Genomic DNA, 13325 nt, shown 5'->3' on the forward strand with positions numbered 1-13325 from the left:
CTTTACTAAGTAATCACAGCAAACTCATTGGCCAGTGGTGTTTATATTCTTTTATTTTGGATTTTGCTTTCAAATTACAGCTCATGGAATGGTATCAGTAATTTGAAATATGTGCACATATGAACTAATATGTTCTTTTTTTTCTTCTGTAGGCTTTCTACAAGTATAAGAGAGTTACAGAATTTTAAAGTCTTACTACAACACAGTAGGTAATAAAGGCTTTTATATGTCTAGTTAGAGACATAATCTGACTGTGTGAAGCCTGTCAGTCTTGGACGTTCAGCGAAAGGGGGCTGATCTTCAAAGACCTGAAGGAAGAACTCTCAACTCTTAAAGAGAAAATTCAAATGTTCACTTGAATATTTATGATTCTTAATAGATTGTCAATTAGAGATATTTATAAATGAAGTATATACTTTTAAAACATGTAAGTTATACTAATTCTGTGTTTAATTTCGTATGTTTCCATCTGTTGAATATTCTGCTATTCTGTTTAGAATTGGTTTTTTTCTTATTCTGTTCTTTATTTCCAGTTGTCGGACTTAAATGACCATCCTAATAAACACTGTTAGCAGTCTGCTATAGAAAAGGAGAGCTAGAGAACAAACATTGCTGCTTTGGGCTAGGATCAGTGATAAAAATTTATCAGTAATTTTTCAAATGTGTTGTTAGTCTTACCTGATGTCACTTTCTATAACCGGGAAGTGTCAGTGTGATGAACGGCCCTTTCAGTGCATAGTTACAGAAGGGACTGAAGCATCCCCAGGACTTCAGCTTCAGTTTCATTGGTTTTTATTTAAGATTTTCAGTTGCTGTTGTTGTTGCTGTTTTGTTTTGGTATAAAGGCCTGCCTTCAGTAAAGGTGAGTGTGTACTGTCCCCTCCGCTAGCTGCCCAGCCAGATTGCCCGTGTGTCGTGGGCTGGCTCCAGAGGATTCTCTACTTAGAACCTATCCTGTGTATCTGTTTCTTTTGATTTTGCATTTCTTTGTCTTTACTCCAATTTTAGAAAATTTTTGTTTACTTTGAGAAGAAAAATTTGCATAAATACTTACGTTTCACTTTGATAGAATTTGGGATTATATGGATTTATAATGCCACTTTAAAACGATACACACAAAATTTACTCTTTTAAATTAAACATTTTTAAAGGATTTTATTTTAGAATACAGTCTATGCAATCCTCTCTCAACCGGAATTTCTTCGGTAGGTTATTTAAACAGGCAGGTGAGTTCGAGCCTTGTGAAGCTTCCCTCTCCCTACCTTTCCTTTCATTTCGGTTCATTGTATATAAATGGTACTTTGTGTGACTTGTACCAACAGATGACCTTCACGTCCTAAGCTCATTTTCTAAAGCTGGGATTTAAATATCCTCCAATATTTAAAATATTCTTTTAAAAGCTGTTAGAGATAGAATGTGATTAACTTGGAAGGAGGCATCTGTGTAGAAGTAATACGGGTACAAAACCTAGAGTTTCTCCTTCAACTCTTCAGTCTTTTATGAAGTAAGTGCTCTTAAACCCACACCTTACCTGCCAGAGTCTGAAATGTGTTCATCGATGATTTAGTGGCGTATTTTAAACTGTATTTAGTTAGCTCACCCCTCTTTTAAAAATATTTGGTCATCCCTAGGAGAGGGATATGGTTGAAAGGAGTAAGTTCTCACTAATTAATTATTTTCCTACCCAATTTTAACATTTATAGACCCAGGGGTTTTTTGTTGTTGATGGTGGTGACTTTTTTTTTTTTTTTTTGGTTGTCAAATAAAACAGGCCGGCTTGATTGGAGCCCTCTCCACTTTTCATTTCTAGGGATGTAAGTATTGTATGGTAGGAGAGGGGGACCTTAAGGTGAACTTGTCTAAAAAGTGAGTAAGTAATCTTCTTGATAAATTAGTAAGAATTATTCTTAGTGTTCATTCAGAGTTTAAGAAAATGTGAAAGTTTTGCACTTTGTCTATTATTACTGTAAGTTCAAAAATCTTTTTGGTAGTGTTACTTCACTGTTCTCTCAGTTAAAAGCTATTATTTAAATTCTGTTTACTGGAGAAAATCCTTGGTCATTTCCAGTGTTTTTTGTTTTTTTCTTTACTGTGATTTGTTTCAAGCTTGGGAAAGATTGTATATTCAGAGTGAGTTCTAGGAAACTAAAAGGTTAGTATAAAAAGTTCTTTTCAAGGTTTTAATGAATTTTTGCACCACCAAGAAAATAAACAAATGAAATATTCTTAAGCTGAAATTTATTTAACTTGATTTTATCACAAATTGGATTCCGGGGGCAGGGAGCAGCCTACATTTTTGTGTCTGTGTGTATTTCATAAATAATTGTATAAGGTGTAGGAACCTTTGTTTTGTGAGCCTGGTGATACTGTATGATATTTGTGATATAACCTGTTTTTCCAAGTCCCAGCCCCCTTGTCGTGCAGGGTCACTAGGGGACTGACTGCCTTGTGAAAACGCTTGGCTGGTAATTCCTCTCTCGTTTTGTCTTTATCTCATCACCTAATTTTAAAGTGCAGCACTTGATAATAGAACTGACAGAAATGATTGTACCAGCTGATGAAGTAATGAAAATGAAGAAAAGGAAAAGAATTCCTTCCTTCAATGGCATGAGTTTATTTTTTTTCCCTTAAGTGGCATCTATGTAAGTTAGATATACTATATATTAAAATTGGTAAAATTTGAATGTTTCTCCTGTGTTGATTCTTAGATTATAAAGAGGATCAGAGTAGTTAATAGTTTTCCCAGTTTTGAAATTTGATTAAGTCAAGCATTGTGACATTGTAACACCGTGAATTTACTCGATACTTGTAGTCTCTGTGTGTCTGTGAAACACTGCCGTATTCTCCAGCTTTACCTAGGTGCCAGTGTAAATGAGAAAGGACAGTTATTTCCATCTTCATCAGCATTGCCTTCAGCTGGAAGTTTGGGCACAGTTCACAGTAGACGTCTCAGCAGTCTACAAACTCAAGTACCTGCAGAAACCACAGCTGTTCACCGAACACACAGACTGGTTACGTGGTACCATGGCAGTCATCTGGTAAAACCAAACACCCACAGATGCACACACAGGCGGACAGGTGTTCTAGTTTAATATCTACAGGTGCGGCTTCGATTCTGAACACCATTCCAAATAATTTGTTGTTGTGCCTACCAGACTGTAGCGAATAGGAGTTAAATAAATGTTTCTGCTATCTTTCTTTCTTGTTCCCCTCCCCGCGCCTTTGAAACGTTTCCCTTTATGAGCTGAGGATTTGGTTATAATTTGTGGAATACATAAGGAGCGTGAGCTTGTTTCTTACAATGGCAAGATCGGCAGCCACTGTGTTGAGGGCTTTCCATGGATTCCTTACTCTTCACAGCAGCATTAACTCTTAGGTGGAATTACCCATTTTATAAATAAGAAAACTGAGGATAGGAGTGGCTAACTCGTCTATAGTCACAAATTCTAGGTGGTGCGGCTTGAGTTTAAAATCAGAAAGTCTGACTCCAGATCCTTCGCTCAGCATGTCGTGTGTCTGTGTTACTACCTAAGTTGGCTTATTACTGTTCAACTAAAAACTGGGGACTTTTCGCGTCTTCTGACTTGTACCGAGTCAATAAGTCTTTTTAAATCTTTATTTTTCAAATAGGTAATACATTCACATGGTTCAAAAACCAAAACATATGCAAGGCTATACAGTGGAATGTCTTCTACCTGCCCTCGGCCCACCTGTCCGTACTGCAAATCCTCCCCTGCCCCTCATCCCATAACCTCTGATCTTGGTTGCTTATGTTTCCATCCATACTTTTTTCAGGCATATACAAACAAATACAAATGTAAAGTCTTAATTTTTCCTCTCATTTTTACCCAAAGAGTCACATCCTGTCCATACCATGTGCTTGTATTCACTGTTCTTGTTAGTCTTCTCACATCCCTAGATAGCTTACTCGTTAAAGTCTTTTTCTTAGTCACTGCTTGGTATTCCATTACATGAATGTACATGTGTTTAAGCAATCCCCTATTATGGGCATTTGGATTGTCTCCAGACCTTGTGTGTGTGCCACTTCACACAGGCATAAATATGTACTTGTAGAATAAATTCCCCAAAATGGAATTCTGGGGCCACAGACCATGACAGTAGCATACCCCCTACGTACAGGCAGTAACCCGACTCACGTACCACTAGCATGTGAGACCGTGCCTGCCACCCACTGCCATAACTGTGTAGTTGTGGCTTTGACATTTGCCATTCTGATAGATACAAAACTACAGGGCCACAGGTTTCAGTTTCTACTTTTCTTACAAGTGAGCTTGACTCCCTTTAACATGTCTCAGATCCACTTGTATTTCCTCAGGTTCGTGTCTGTTGCCCATTTTTCTACTGCATTGTTGATCTTTTATCAGTTTCTAGGAGTGCTTGGTTACAGATACCAATCCTTTGTGATGAGCTCTAAAGTTTTTTTTGATTTGGTGTCTGTCTTTTGACTTGGCTTATGGTGGTTTTGCCATGCAATTTTTGTTTTTTTCAAATTTCTCAGTTTCTCAGTGGTTTCCGGACTTTGAGTTATAGTTCATACACCTTCTTGCTTGCACGGCAGCAGTTCACCTAGTTTTCGTTTAGAGCTTTTGTGGGTTTTTAGATCTAAGTTTTGATCATTGGAGTGTGTCCTGGTGTAGGGTATCAGGAATGGATCCAGCCTGATTTCTTCTGGGTGATCACCCCATTATTCCAGTACCATTGACTGGACGGTGTGTCTTGCCCTCTCTAGTTGGGGATGCTACATTTATCATTCCTGACATCACGCATGGAGTTAGCTCCATATCTGGGTTCTCTTTGTGTTTCATTGGTCTGTTTACTCAGACACCAGGACCACAGCTATTTTAATTACTCAGGGTCTGTGTTAATACCTCGTGTGTTTGTCCCCTTTTCTCCCCAACCCCCGCCCTTTTTAAAAACAGTTTTCTTTAGCTGTGCTTGTTTATTCCATATGAGCTTAAAAAAAATTCTTTTAACATACAGATCATGCTGAAACTCTGCCCAGTTCAGTGTTTTCTCTTGAGAGTTGCACTTTTAACCACTTTTAACCCTAATCTTTTAATTTTACACTTTATCTGATAAAGACCTACGTTTTACTGCCCGCTGTGCCCATTTCAGTATTCTGTTTGCCAGAGCCTGCACGCGTGAGGGCAAAGAGACAGGGCGTGTAATGCCTGTGTAGACAGAATTTCATCTCCGTGCTTCTAAGATTGAGTTCTCACATCATTCATGGAGACTATCCTTACGTAAAATCCTTCTTTCCTTTTTTATTCCACTATGAATTCTCTACCCAAAAGTTGGATATCTGAGAAAACAGGGATAGGTCCTCACATGAGTATTATATTTGTCAAATCCATACACAGTGGACGAAAGTGCAAATGAAAAGAAGTTACCTTTAAAGACAAAGTCTACCACAAGAACAGGATTTGACCATTCACCACTGAAGATGCTGGGAACATAGCAGTGAACAAAAACACAGCTCTCCCTGACATCAGGCAACTTATGAATTCTACAGCCTAACTAGGCTGTATCTAGTTTGCAGTGAGAATTCACCCAGAGAGAGAATATACCAGTTGGAGTAGAACAGCTACCATAGAAACCTGTCTAGTGGGGATGATGCCCTCAGCGTGAACAAATCTTAGTGTCTACTTGATGGTGCCATCGGGTTGTCACAGAGTAAAATCACACAGCTAACACCCCTGGGGCGGGGTCTGCATTCTCAGGCAGCACTTGGATACATTATTTCACTTTCCATACGGATTTCCTTCCTCTAATGGGTAAGTGTTCTGCTCCCTTGGGTAGGGATTAAGTCTACAAACTATGCCTAGGCTCTGGGCTAGTGAATTCAGCAAGGGGACAGCCAAGGGTACTCAGCGACACAAAGTGGATGGCCCTGGCAAAACATTAGTTTATCCTAAATATGCCTCTTCATGTCTTCATTAATGCCTTCAAGGAGCACCATGACTTGAGACTGCAAAGGGACCAGAGGGACAGTTGTAGGTTAGAAAGATGCGTGGGAAATAGAGGTTCAGAGAAAGGGAAGGATTTTGAGGCTCACATGGACTGAAGAGAAAGAGGTTACAAATCCAGGGCCGGGAGGCATCTGATCTCCCGTTCTGACTACACTGACGTTCAGAGGCAGGAAGTATGTTCTAAGTGGAAGGGCAACCACGTTGCAAAAGGGAAGACCAGTTTGGAGGCTACACCGGAATTAATCTTGGCAAGGTATAACCGTTTCTGGGAAAACAGAGGATAGGTGTAGCCCCAGGTCCAGGAATAGAGGAATCCAGCTTTGTAGCTGCTGAGTCACTGAATTTGAATCCGAGGACGTTGACCCCCTACTTGATGATGACCTGGGCAGAACTGCACATGAAGGAACCCACCTCAGTGCCTGGGCTTGGAGAGCCGCACGACAGGTATGGGGAATCCTCACGGGACAGCTTTAGCATCCCGCCATTGGGACCCACTGGTGCAAGGGTTTTTCATAGATCCCTAGTAGGGGCCTAGAGTAGGGTGAAAGGCTGTGGCTGAGTTTACAGACTGGACCCACAGACTGGCAAATAGCTAGTCGTCCCAGTGTCTAGCAGGTAACAGGCACTCAGTAGACACTGACTGAACTCCGCTCCCTTCATTCCTTTTTAAATGTTTCCTCACTTTGATCACTTTATAGTTTTTGATGAGAATTCCACTTTTTAGCCTGACCCTTTCCAGCAGCTCCCTTGGACCATGAGAAGTCTTAAATAGTATTATGTATAGTTAGATTTTTTTTTTTTTAAATAAAATTCTCCCCTGGGACAAAAAATGGAAAGACATATTAGACCTACACTCGTCTAGATTTTATCATACAGTACTCCAAAGTGAAGTTTTTTTTTTAAAAAACAAAGTTTCTTCATTTGGAAATCTTAAAAACTCAGATACGTAGACACATTTAATTTTAAGGTAAGTTTACTTTGATTAAAAAAGAATTCTAAAAAATTAAAAATATTCTGGTAATATCTACTATGTAAATATAAATGAGAACCTTTTTCTCTAAGTACTTTTCATGCTCTGGGATTTTTTAATGCTTATTTCCTCTTAGTAGGAATTAAGTGTTCAAGGAATTAACAAAGAGTAGTTCTATTGGATTTTGGGAAAAGAGACTATTTGGGGACGCACTACTGAGTGCACACCGCTAAATCTGGTGACCAGCATAGTTTTAACAACACGCCTGCTACATCCCAGACAGACCTGGCATAACTATCACTGATGTGTAGACTGTAAGAGGCAAAAAACTCCTTACAGTTCACAGCTCCGTGGGTAACATACGCCTGGACGTTGTCATCAGTGGCTCAGTTAAATGGGTTACTTGTAGAAAAAAGAGCCAGTGCAAGCTATCTACACAGATCGGTTGGCATTTTTAGTTACCTGCAGAAGGAGATGCCTCTTCTGCATATTTCCACTAGGTGCCCAGAACACTCATGTGCAGCCTCTAGTGTTGAATCAGACTTAGTACAAAATTTTCAGTGACACTGCCTCTTCCCCATACATTTTTTTTTTTAAAGATTTTATTTATTTATTTGACAGAGAGAGAGACAGCCAGCGAGAGAGGGAACACAAGCAGGGGGAGTGGGAGAGGAAGAAGCAGGCTCATAGCGGAGAAGCCTGATGTGGGGCTCGATCCCATAACACCGGGATCACGCCCTGAGCCGAAGGCAGACGCTTAACCGCTGTGCCACCCAGGCGCCCCTCTTCCCCATACATTTTTAACTTTCAAATACCCAGGGTTTTAATTTCATTATGTTGCCTTAAAACAGAAGGACATTTGGGTATTTTATAACTGGTAATCCCCATTCTTTGCCTTCTTTGAGCCTTTAATATCTCACCCAAGGAGCTTTGTTAGTGTACCTAATTGAACAGCACAACACAATTAGAAAACTGAAGAAATTTTAATTTCCCTTTTCATATCTACCATACCTATCATGTTTCACAGGGTATCTGTGGTCACTTACTATGAGAGAAAGACCATTTAATACAATCCTATTTTTTATATTCTAGATGTGTTTACAATACTTGTGCTTTAGCAAAACTTTTTAAAAAGGGGAAGAAGAGAAAAATAGGGTCTTAGAACATTTTTATCCTTTCCAATAAAAAAGCTCAAATAGTAGCAGCTTTATCATAAAAATAGATTATGGCTTTTATCACTTAATGCTGGTTATTTCAATTTTCCTGCCAGTAATAACAGGATAATAATGTGTTGCTACAGCATGAATATAATTGGATGATTTTAGTGATCTTTTTTTATTACTGTATTTTAAAAAATATATCTACCCTTGAATGACCTAATTGAAGTACTTTCTGAAAGCATGATTTAAAGTTTTAAGTGTATGCTGGGTCTGCGTTTAAATTCTTCTAAGTATTAGTAACAAAGATCACATGACAAGTAGGGTGTTCTTAAAGCTATTTAGAATAACAACAACTTAAAATATTTTAAGGCAACCCAAATAATCTGTGCAAATTTTGCTTCAGTCTAGAATTGTCCCTGACAGTAACTATTTTCAATGATATGTGACCCCAATTCTTCCATATACTGAGAGGCAAGAACACTGTTATGTGGGATTATGTAGGATAAAGGGATCTGTACAAATGAAAAACCCAATCACAAGCCATTTAAAACTTAATTACATCAAGAAAAGTAGACTTGACATCTGTTAAATCAATGCCCAGAGATAAATCCTTTCTGAAGACCAAAACGGGAAATCGGAGACATTGGAAATGGGTTTCATCATGAAGGCAGAATTTACTAACATCACTGTCTCTTCATCTGCCCCTCCTCCCCCTCCTGTCCCGAGAGCTGACACTTTCTAGGCAGAGAAGATACTGCATCTCTGCTGATGGTCCTCCCTCTAGTACCTTCTCTCTGTTTTACAGAAAATAAGAGCTTTTGTCCTCCCTGACAGTTTTCTATCACAGCCAGTTTTACCTGCATAGACCTGGGAAGTTTCAGGGTCGCACGCGTGGCTGGAGAGCTGGCTGATTTCATTGAAGCGAAAGACGACGGAGCCACGCTTGTCTGGACCATGCGTCCTGACGTGGCAAGGGACAGGAATGATGCCACAGGATACTGTGACACTACTCCGGTTCTAAAGCTGCTGCCTCACGAGCCTGCCTTCAGAGCTATTTAAAAATACAAGGCATTCTTTCTTTTAAGTATGGTGGGAAATCCAGGAAGACCGTCAGGACTCCATACAGTCTTCTGGATCAAGGGCATTTATTATTCACCCCCTTTTGAGAACCTCTCCTCTGTTCCTTCAATGTAATGACTGGTCCGTGATTTGGGAGGTACTGAGGTAAGAGATGCTAGCTCTCACTGGGCTGAAAAATCTCTGCAGGGTTTCTGAATACAGCAGAGAAGGGTTAGCAGCAAAGGTGGCTCGATGCGTGCTTTCAACGCAGCCACTTCCCACTGAGTGCACACACTGAAGTGTATACGTCAGCGCCCTGCTGAAAGGAGTACCACGTTTTTGGCAAAACTTAGGAGATTGAGATAACAACTGTCTGGACCTTAAGGAACTGGAAGGAAGGAACCAGTTACCTCATATGTGGTCTGTTGATCCTCTGCTACATTGTAACACTGGAGCCGTAACTCGCTTTCTAGATGTCAACTGCCAGCATCTGCACGACCTGAAGAGGTAAGGATCTGAAGAATGCTTTAGTCCAAAAGCCTGAGACAACCATCAGACCACGTACTGTATACTTTTAAAGTGAATTATGCATAAAAGTCCGTGCAAACTACAAACATATAGTGCAGTAACATCCTCCAAAAATCCTACTATATATTTTAGCATTATTATTTAAGTTATATAAAATACATCTTTATAAAGGTACAGAATTTCTTTTAAAGTTTAAGTTATACCCACTGAAATAGGCAGCCAGGCTCACTTTTTAGTACTAAAATAAGTTTTATCAATCTAGATTATTGCTTAGTCCTAGAGTCCATTAGAGACCTGTAACAATTAAAAATCAAGTCCTATTTCTTAAGGAAAAGTGCCTTAAAAATTCAGCTGTCATTAAGCTAGTCTCTTTGAAGCTCTTCACTTGAGGAATCTTCCATGAAACTGTTGACTGATGCTACCCCTGGCTTGGTTTGTCAGGGTCCAAAACTGAGTCTGGCTGGAAAGTTCCCACTGGTGCCAGGAAGCTGTTAGTTTGTTGTCCCCAATCATAATAGTCTGGAGCAAAGCTTAAAAAGAAAAAAAGAGATAGTTGGTGACTTGAAACATCATACTCCCTATTGATGACATGTCTATTTTACATGGACAGAACTGGGATTTTGTATAAACTGTAGAGATTCCCAGTTTTTAAAGTGGCTTCTTGAAGCCCAGGTTCAGCGGCTACAAGTTCACCCACAAAAATGACTGAACTCGGGGCCCCCGGGTGGCTCAGTCGGTTTTCAGCTCAAGTCCTGGTCTCAGAGCTGTGAGATAAAGCCTTGCGTTGGGCTCTGAGTGTGGAGCCTGCTTAAGATTCTCCCTCCCTCTCCCACCTCCCCCCACTCAGGCTTGCTTGCTTGCTCTAAAAAAACAAAACAAAAAACCCTGAACTCCCCAGAGCCCAGAAGCATAGTATTACTAGAACCATAAACCAATCATTATGTGTAACAAAATATTTTGCCAGCAAATTGTATCTGAAACCTCTGGACAGGTAACTTCTGTGCACCAACGCTGTCATCCGTGGAATGCCAGTGATACCAGTAACTGCCTTGTTGGGCTTCTGTGAGTTAATACCTACAAACAGTGCTTAGAACAGTACCTTAATATACAGTAAGCACTCACTAATGTACATTTTATTCTCCTCCTGTATGCAGTGGAAGAGGGGTCTCCCTCCACTTAGGGAGTGAGGCACTCAGCTCTGTGCTGCCTTTGGCAGGTGCAGGGCCAGGGCTGCTCCCGTGGGCTCTGGAGGGACATGCAGGGGGTAACTGGCTAAGACAGCAATGTTAGGGGTGAGGGTGAGAACAACTCTGGACCTCAGGAAGTCCTTGTTGATTGGCTCCCTTCAAGACTTCTATGTTCTTCACATCTGTTGGCTTGGTGGATTGCTTGTGGAGTGCTGCATTTTCTCTTCCCCAACACCATCTTTTATTCTATCTGGTTCCCTTGCTCCCTCGTCCATTGAGAAAGCAGTATATCCTCCCAGCTTCTCCTCCGTTCTCTTGCTGCCAAACAAGGGCTCTTTTCTTTTTCGTTTTTCAAGGACATTTATTGTCCAGAATAAGGAGTAGAAAAGCTGGAAAACCTATCTTCTATCATTCCATCCAGGGTTGGGGGTAGTTTTGTTAATGACTGCCTTTAAATGTACAAAGGATTACAAAAAATAAGCTTTGACTGCCAAGAAACACAGCCCAAAGCCTCCCTTTCACAGGACCTGCATCAGGTCCTGGGAGCGTAAGCACAGAGTGGCGGGGGCTCAGTAACACTAGGTCGGCCCTGTTGCTTCTCTCACCCCTGCTGGCCCTGAAGGCCCAGATTCACAGGCAGAAAGAGGGGACGTGATGATAACGGGGCCATGGAGGGGGGCTGAAGCATCACAGAAGAGGGCAGGGAACCCCAGAGGCTCCCACCCCTTCTGTCTGCCACCCAGGTAAGGAAGCAGAATCCCGGGAGTGGGCTCTACTCTGGCCACACTTTGTCCCTCATTCTCCATTTCCTATGTGCCTCACAGTCCCTCTGACTCCAGGGTTTCTAGGGAAGCATTTTCTCTGGGATTGAATGGATTCCACTGGTGCAGTCCTCAGTCTCCTAACCATGAAGTAGGGGCTTACCTTCCCTGAAGTCCCTGAGGGGCAATGTTCCAGGCAAGGTCATCATCACTATCATATCTTCGAGGGTTGTCAAAAAAATAAGATCTGGGGCTGAATCCATGGCTGGGGACCATTCCAGGGTTGGTCTAGAAAGACAATTAATTGTTCAGTATACTCTGAGACTGTGCCTTCCTCTAGACAAATGATGTCTCTCGTCGGAGACTGAAGGTGCTGTAACTCGTGTGAAAGGAGGAGGTACTTGCTCAGCTGCAGGGTTCGTTCCAGTTGCTTTTATACTTAAGAGGTGTTAACTTTTTTCTCAGTATGGACAAAATCTTCTTTCAGAGTTCTGACAGCAATGAATTATCCTTGTTTTAATCCCTTATGGAAACACTAGGCAATGCCCAAATTAACCAAATTAGATAGTCCCAAATTTGATATAAAACTGTGTAATAATAATGTGGATCTTTACAAGCTAATATAATGAAATGATCGTGATAATGATAAGTTTCCATATCCCACTTCTGTGATCATTTCCTCCTGTTTCTGTCCTCAAGCTGAGTTCACCATACAAAAAATTTCAAATGACTGATTTCAAGTAAGGAGACGATCAGAACTGTATTATATGGCAAACCAAGGCTGGCATAAAATCCAGAATTTGTTGACATCCTTGTACCTATCGTCAGTGGTCTATGTTAAGAGTGTGAAATGAGGTTGCTTGCTGTATCATGGGTATTTATATGTAAATTCCTCCTTTTCTAAGGCTAATCCAGCCAAATACAGGAAATAAAGTAAAACCCAGATAAGGTGGGATGCCTTAAAATTTATTATTTGTAGCAGTTCAAGAATGTTTATGCAAAAGAATGAAGCTGGATCCTAAACTCACACCTATACAAAAAGTAACTCAAAATAAAGACCTAAACATAAGAATAAAAACTATCAAACTCTGAGAAGAAAAATATAGGGACAGATTGTGGCCCAGGATTTGGCAAAGGGTTCTTAAATATGATGCCAAAAGCATGAGCAATGAAAAACATAAAATTCATCAAAATTAAAAACTTCAACAGATACCATCAAGAGAGTGAAAGAACAGCCACAAAAATGGGAGAAAATATTTGCAAAATCACCTATCGGACAAGGGACTTAGATCTAAAATATATAAAGCACTCTTAAAACTCAACAAAAAGACAATTTAAAAATGTGCAAAAGACCTGGATAGACATTTCTTCCAGGAAAAGATACAAATGTCCAATAAGCACATGAAAAGATGCTTGACATCATTAGTGATCAGGACAAAAGGCACACCCACCCAGGACTCTGGAATCCAAACACCCGTAATGAGTGCTGGGAAGATGTGGAGGGAGCAGAGCCCTCCCGCACTCCTGGCACGTGTGTCAAATGGCACACCCACCGTGGAAACAGTCTGGCAGGTAGTGCGACCTTGACTCCAGGGACGATGCCAGAGGAGGGCCCTACGCACACCTCATCGCAGGGATACACCTGGATAGCACATGAGTGTGAATGGCCT

General features: G+C 40.7%; 2 protein-coding genes across 2 annotated transcripts in view; one reads left to right on the plus strand and one right to left on the minus strand.

Moving 5' to 3' along the window:
- The window catches only part of ERO1B (endoplasmic reticulum oxidoreductase 1 beta), a 61529-nt gene extending 58845 nt beyond the window's left edge, over positions 1 to 2684 (plus strand). Inside the window, exon 16 of the mRNA XM_045802319.2 lies at positions 153 to 2684. Coding sequence (XP_045658275.1) covers positions 153 to 213 — 61 coding nt within the window. The 3' untranslated portion in view covers positions 214 to 2684. The remainder of the gene's footprint in view (positions 1 to 152) is intronic.
- Positions 2685 to 3602: 918 nt separating this feature from the next.
- Positions 3603 to 13325, minus strand: part of GPR137B (G protein-coupled receptor 137B) — a 53891-nt gene continuing 44168 nt past the window's right edge. The window contains exons 6-7 of the mRNA XM_045802317.2: positions 11819 to 11943; positions 3603 to 10237 (exon numbers count right to left, since the gene is read on the minus strand). Coding sequence (XP_045658273.1) covers positions 10126 to 10237; positions 11819 to 11943 — 237 coding nt within the window. The 3' untranslated portion in view covers positions 3603 to 10125. The remainder of the gene's footprint in view (positions 10238 to 11818; positions 11944 to 13325) is intronic.

This window comes from Ursus americanus, chromosome 6 (assembly GCF_024610735.1).
Source record: "Ursus americanus isolate L20-20 chromosome 6, mUrsAme1.1.p, whole genome shotgun sequence".
Taxonomy (NCBI): domain Eukaryota; kingdom Metazoa; phylum Chordata; class Mammalia; order Carnivora; family Ursidae; genus Ursus; species Ursus americanus.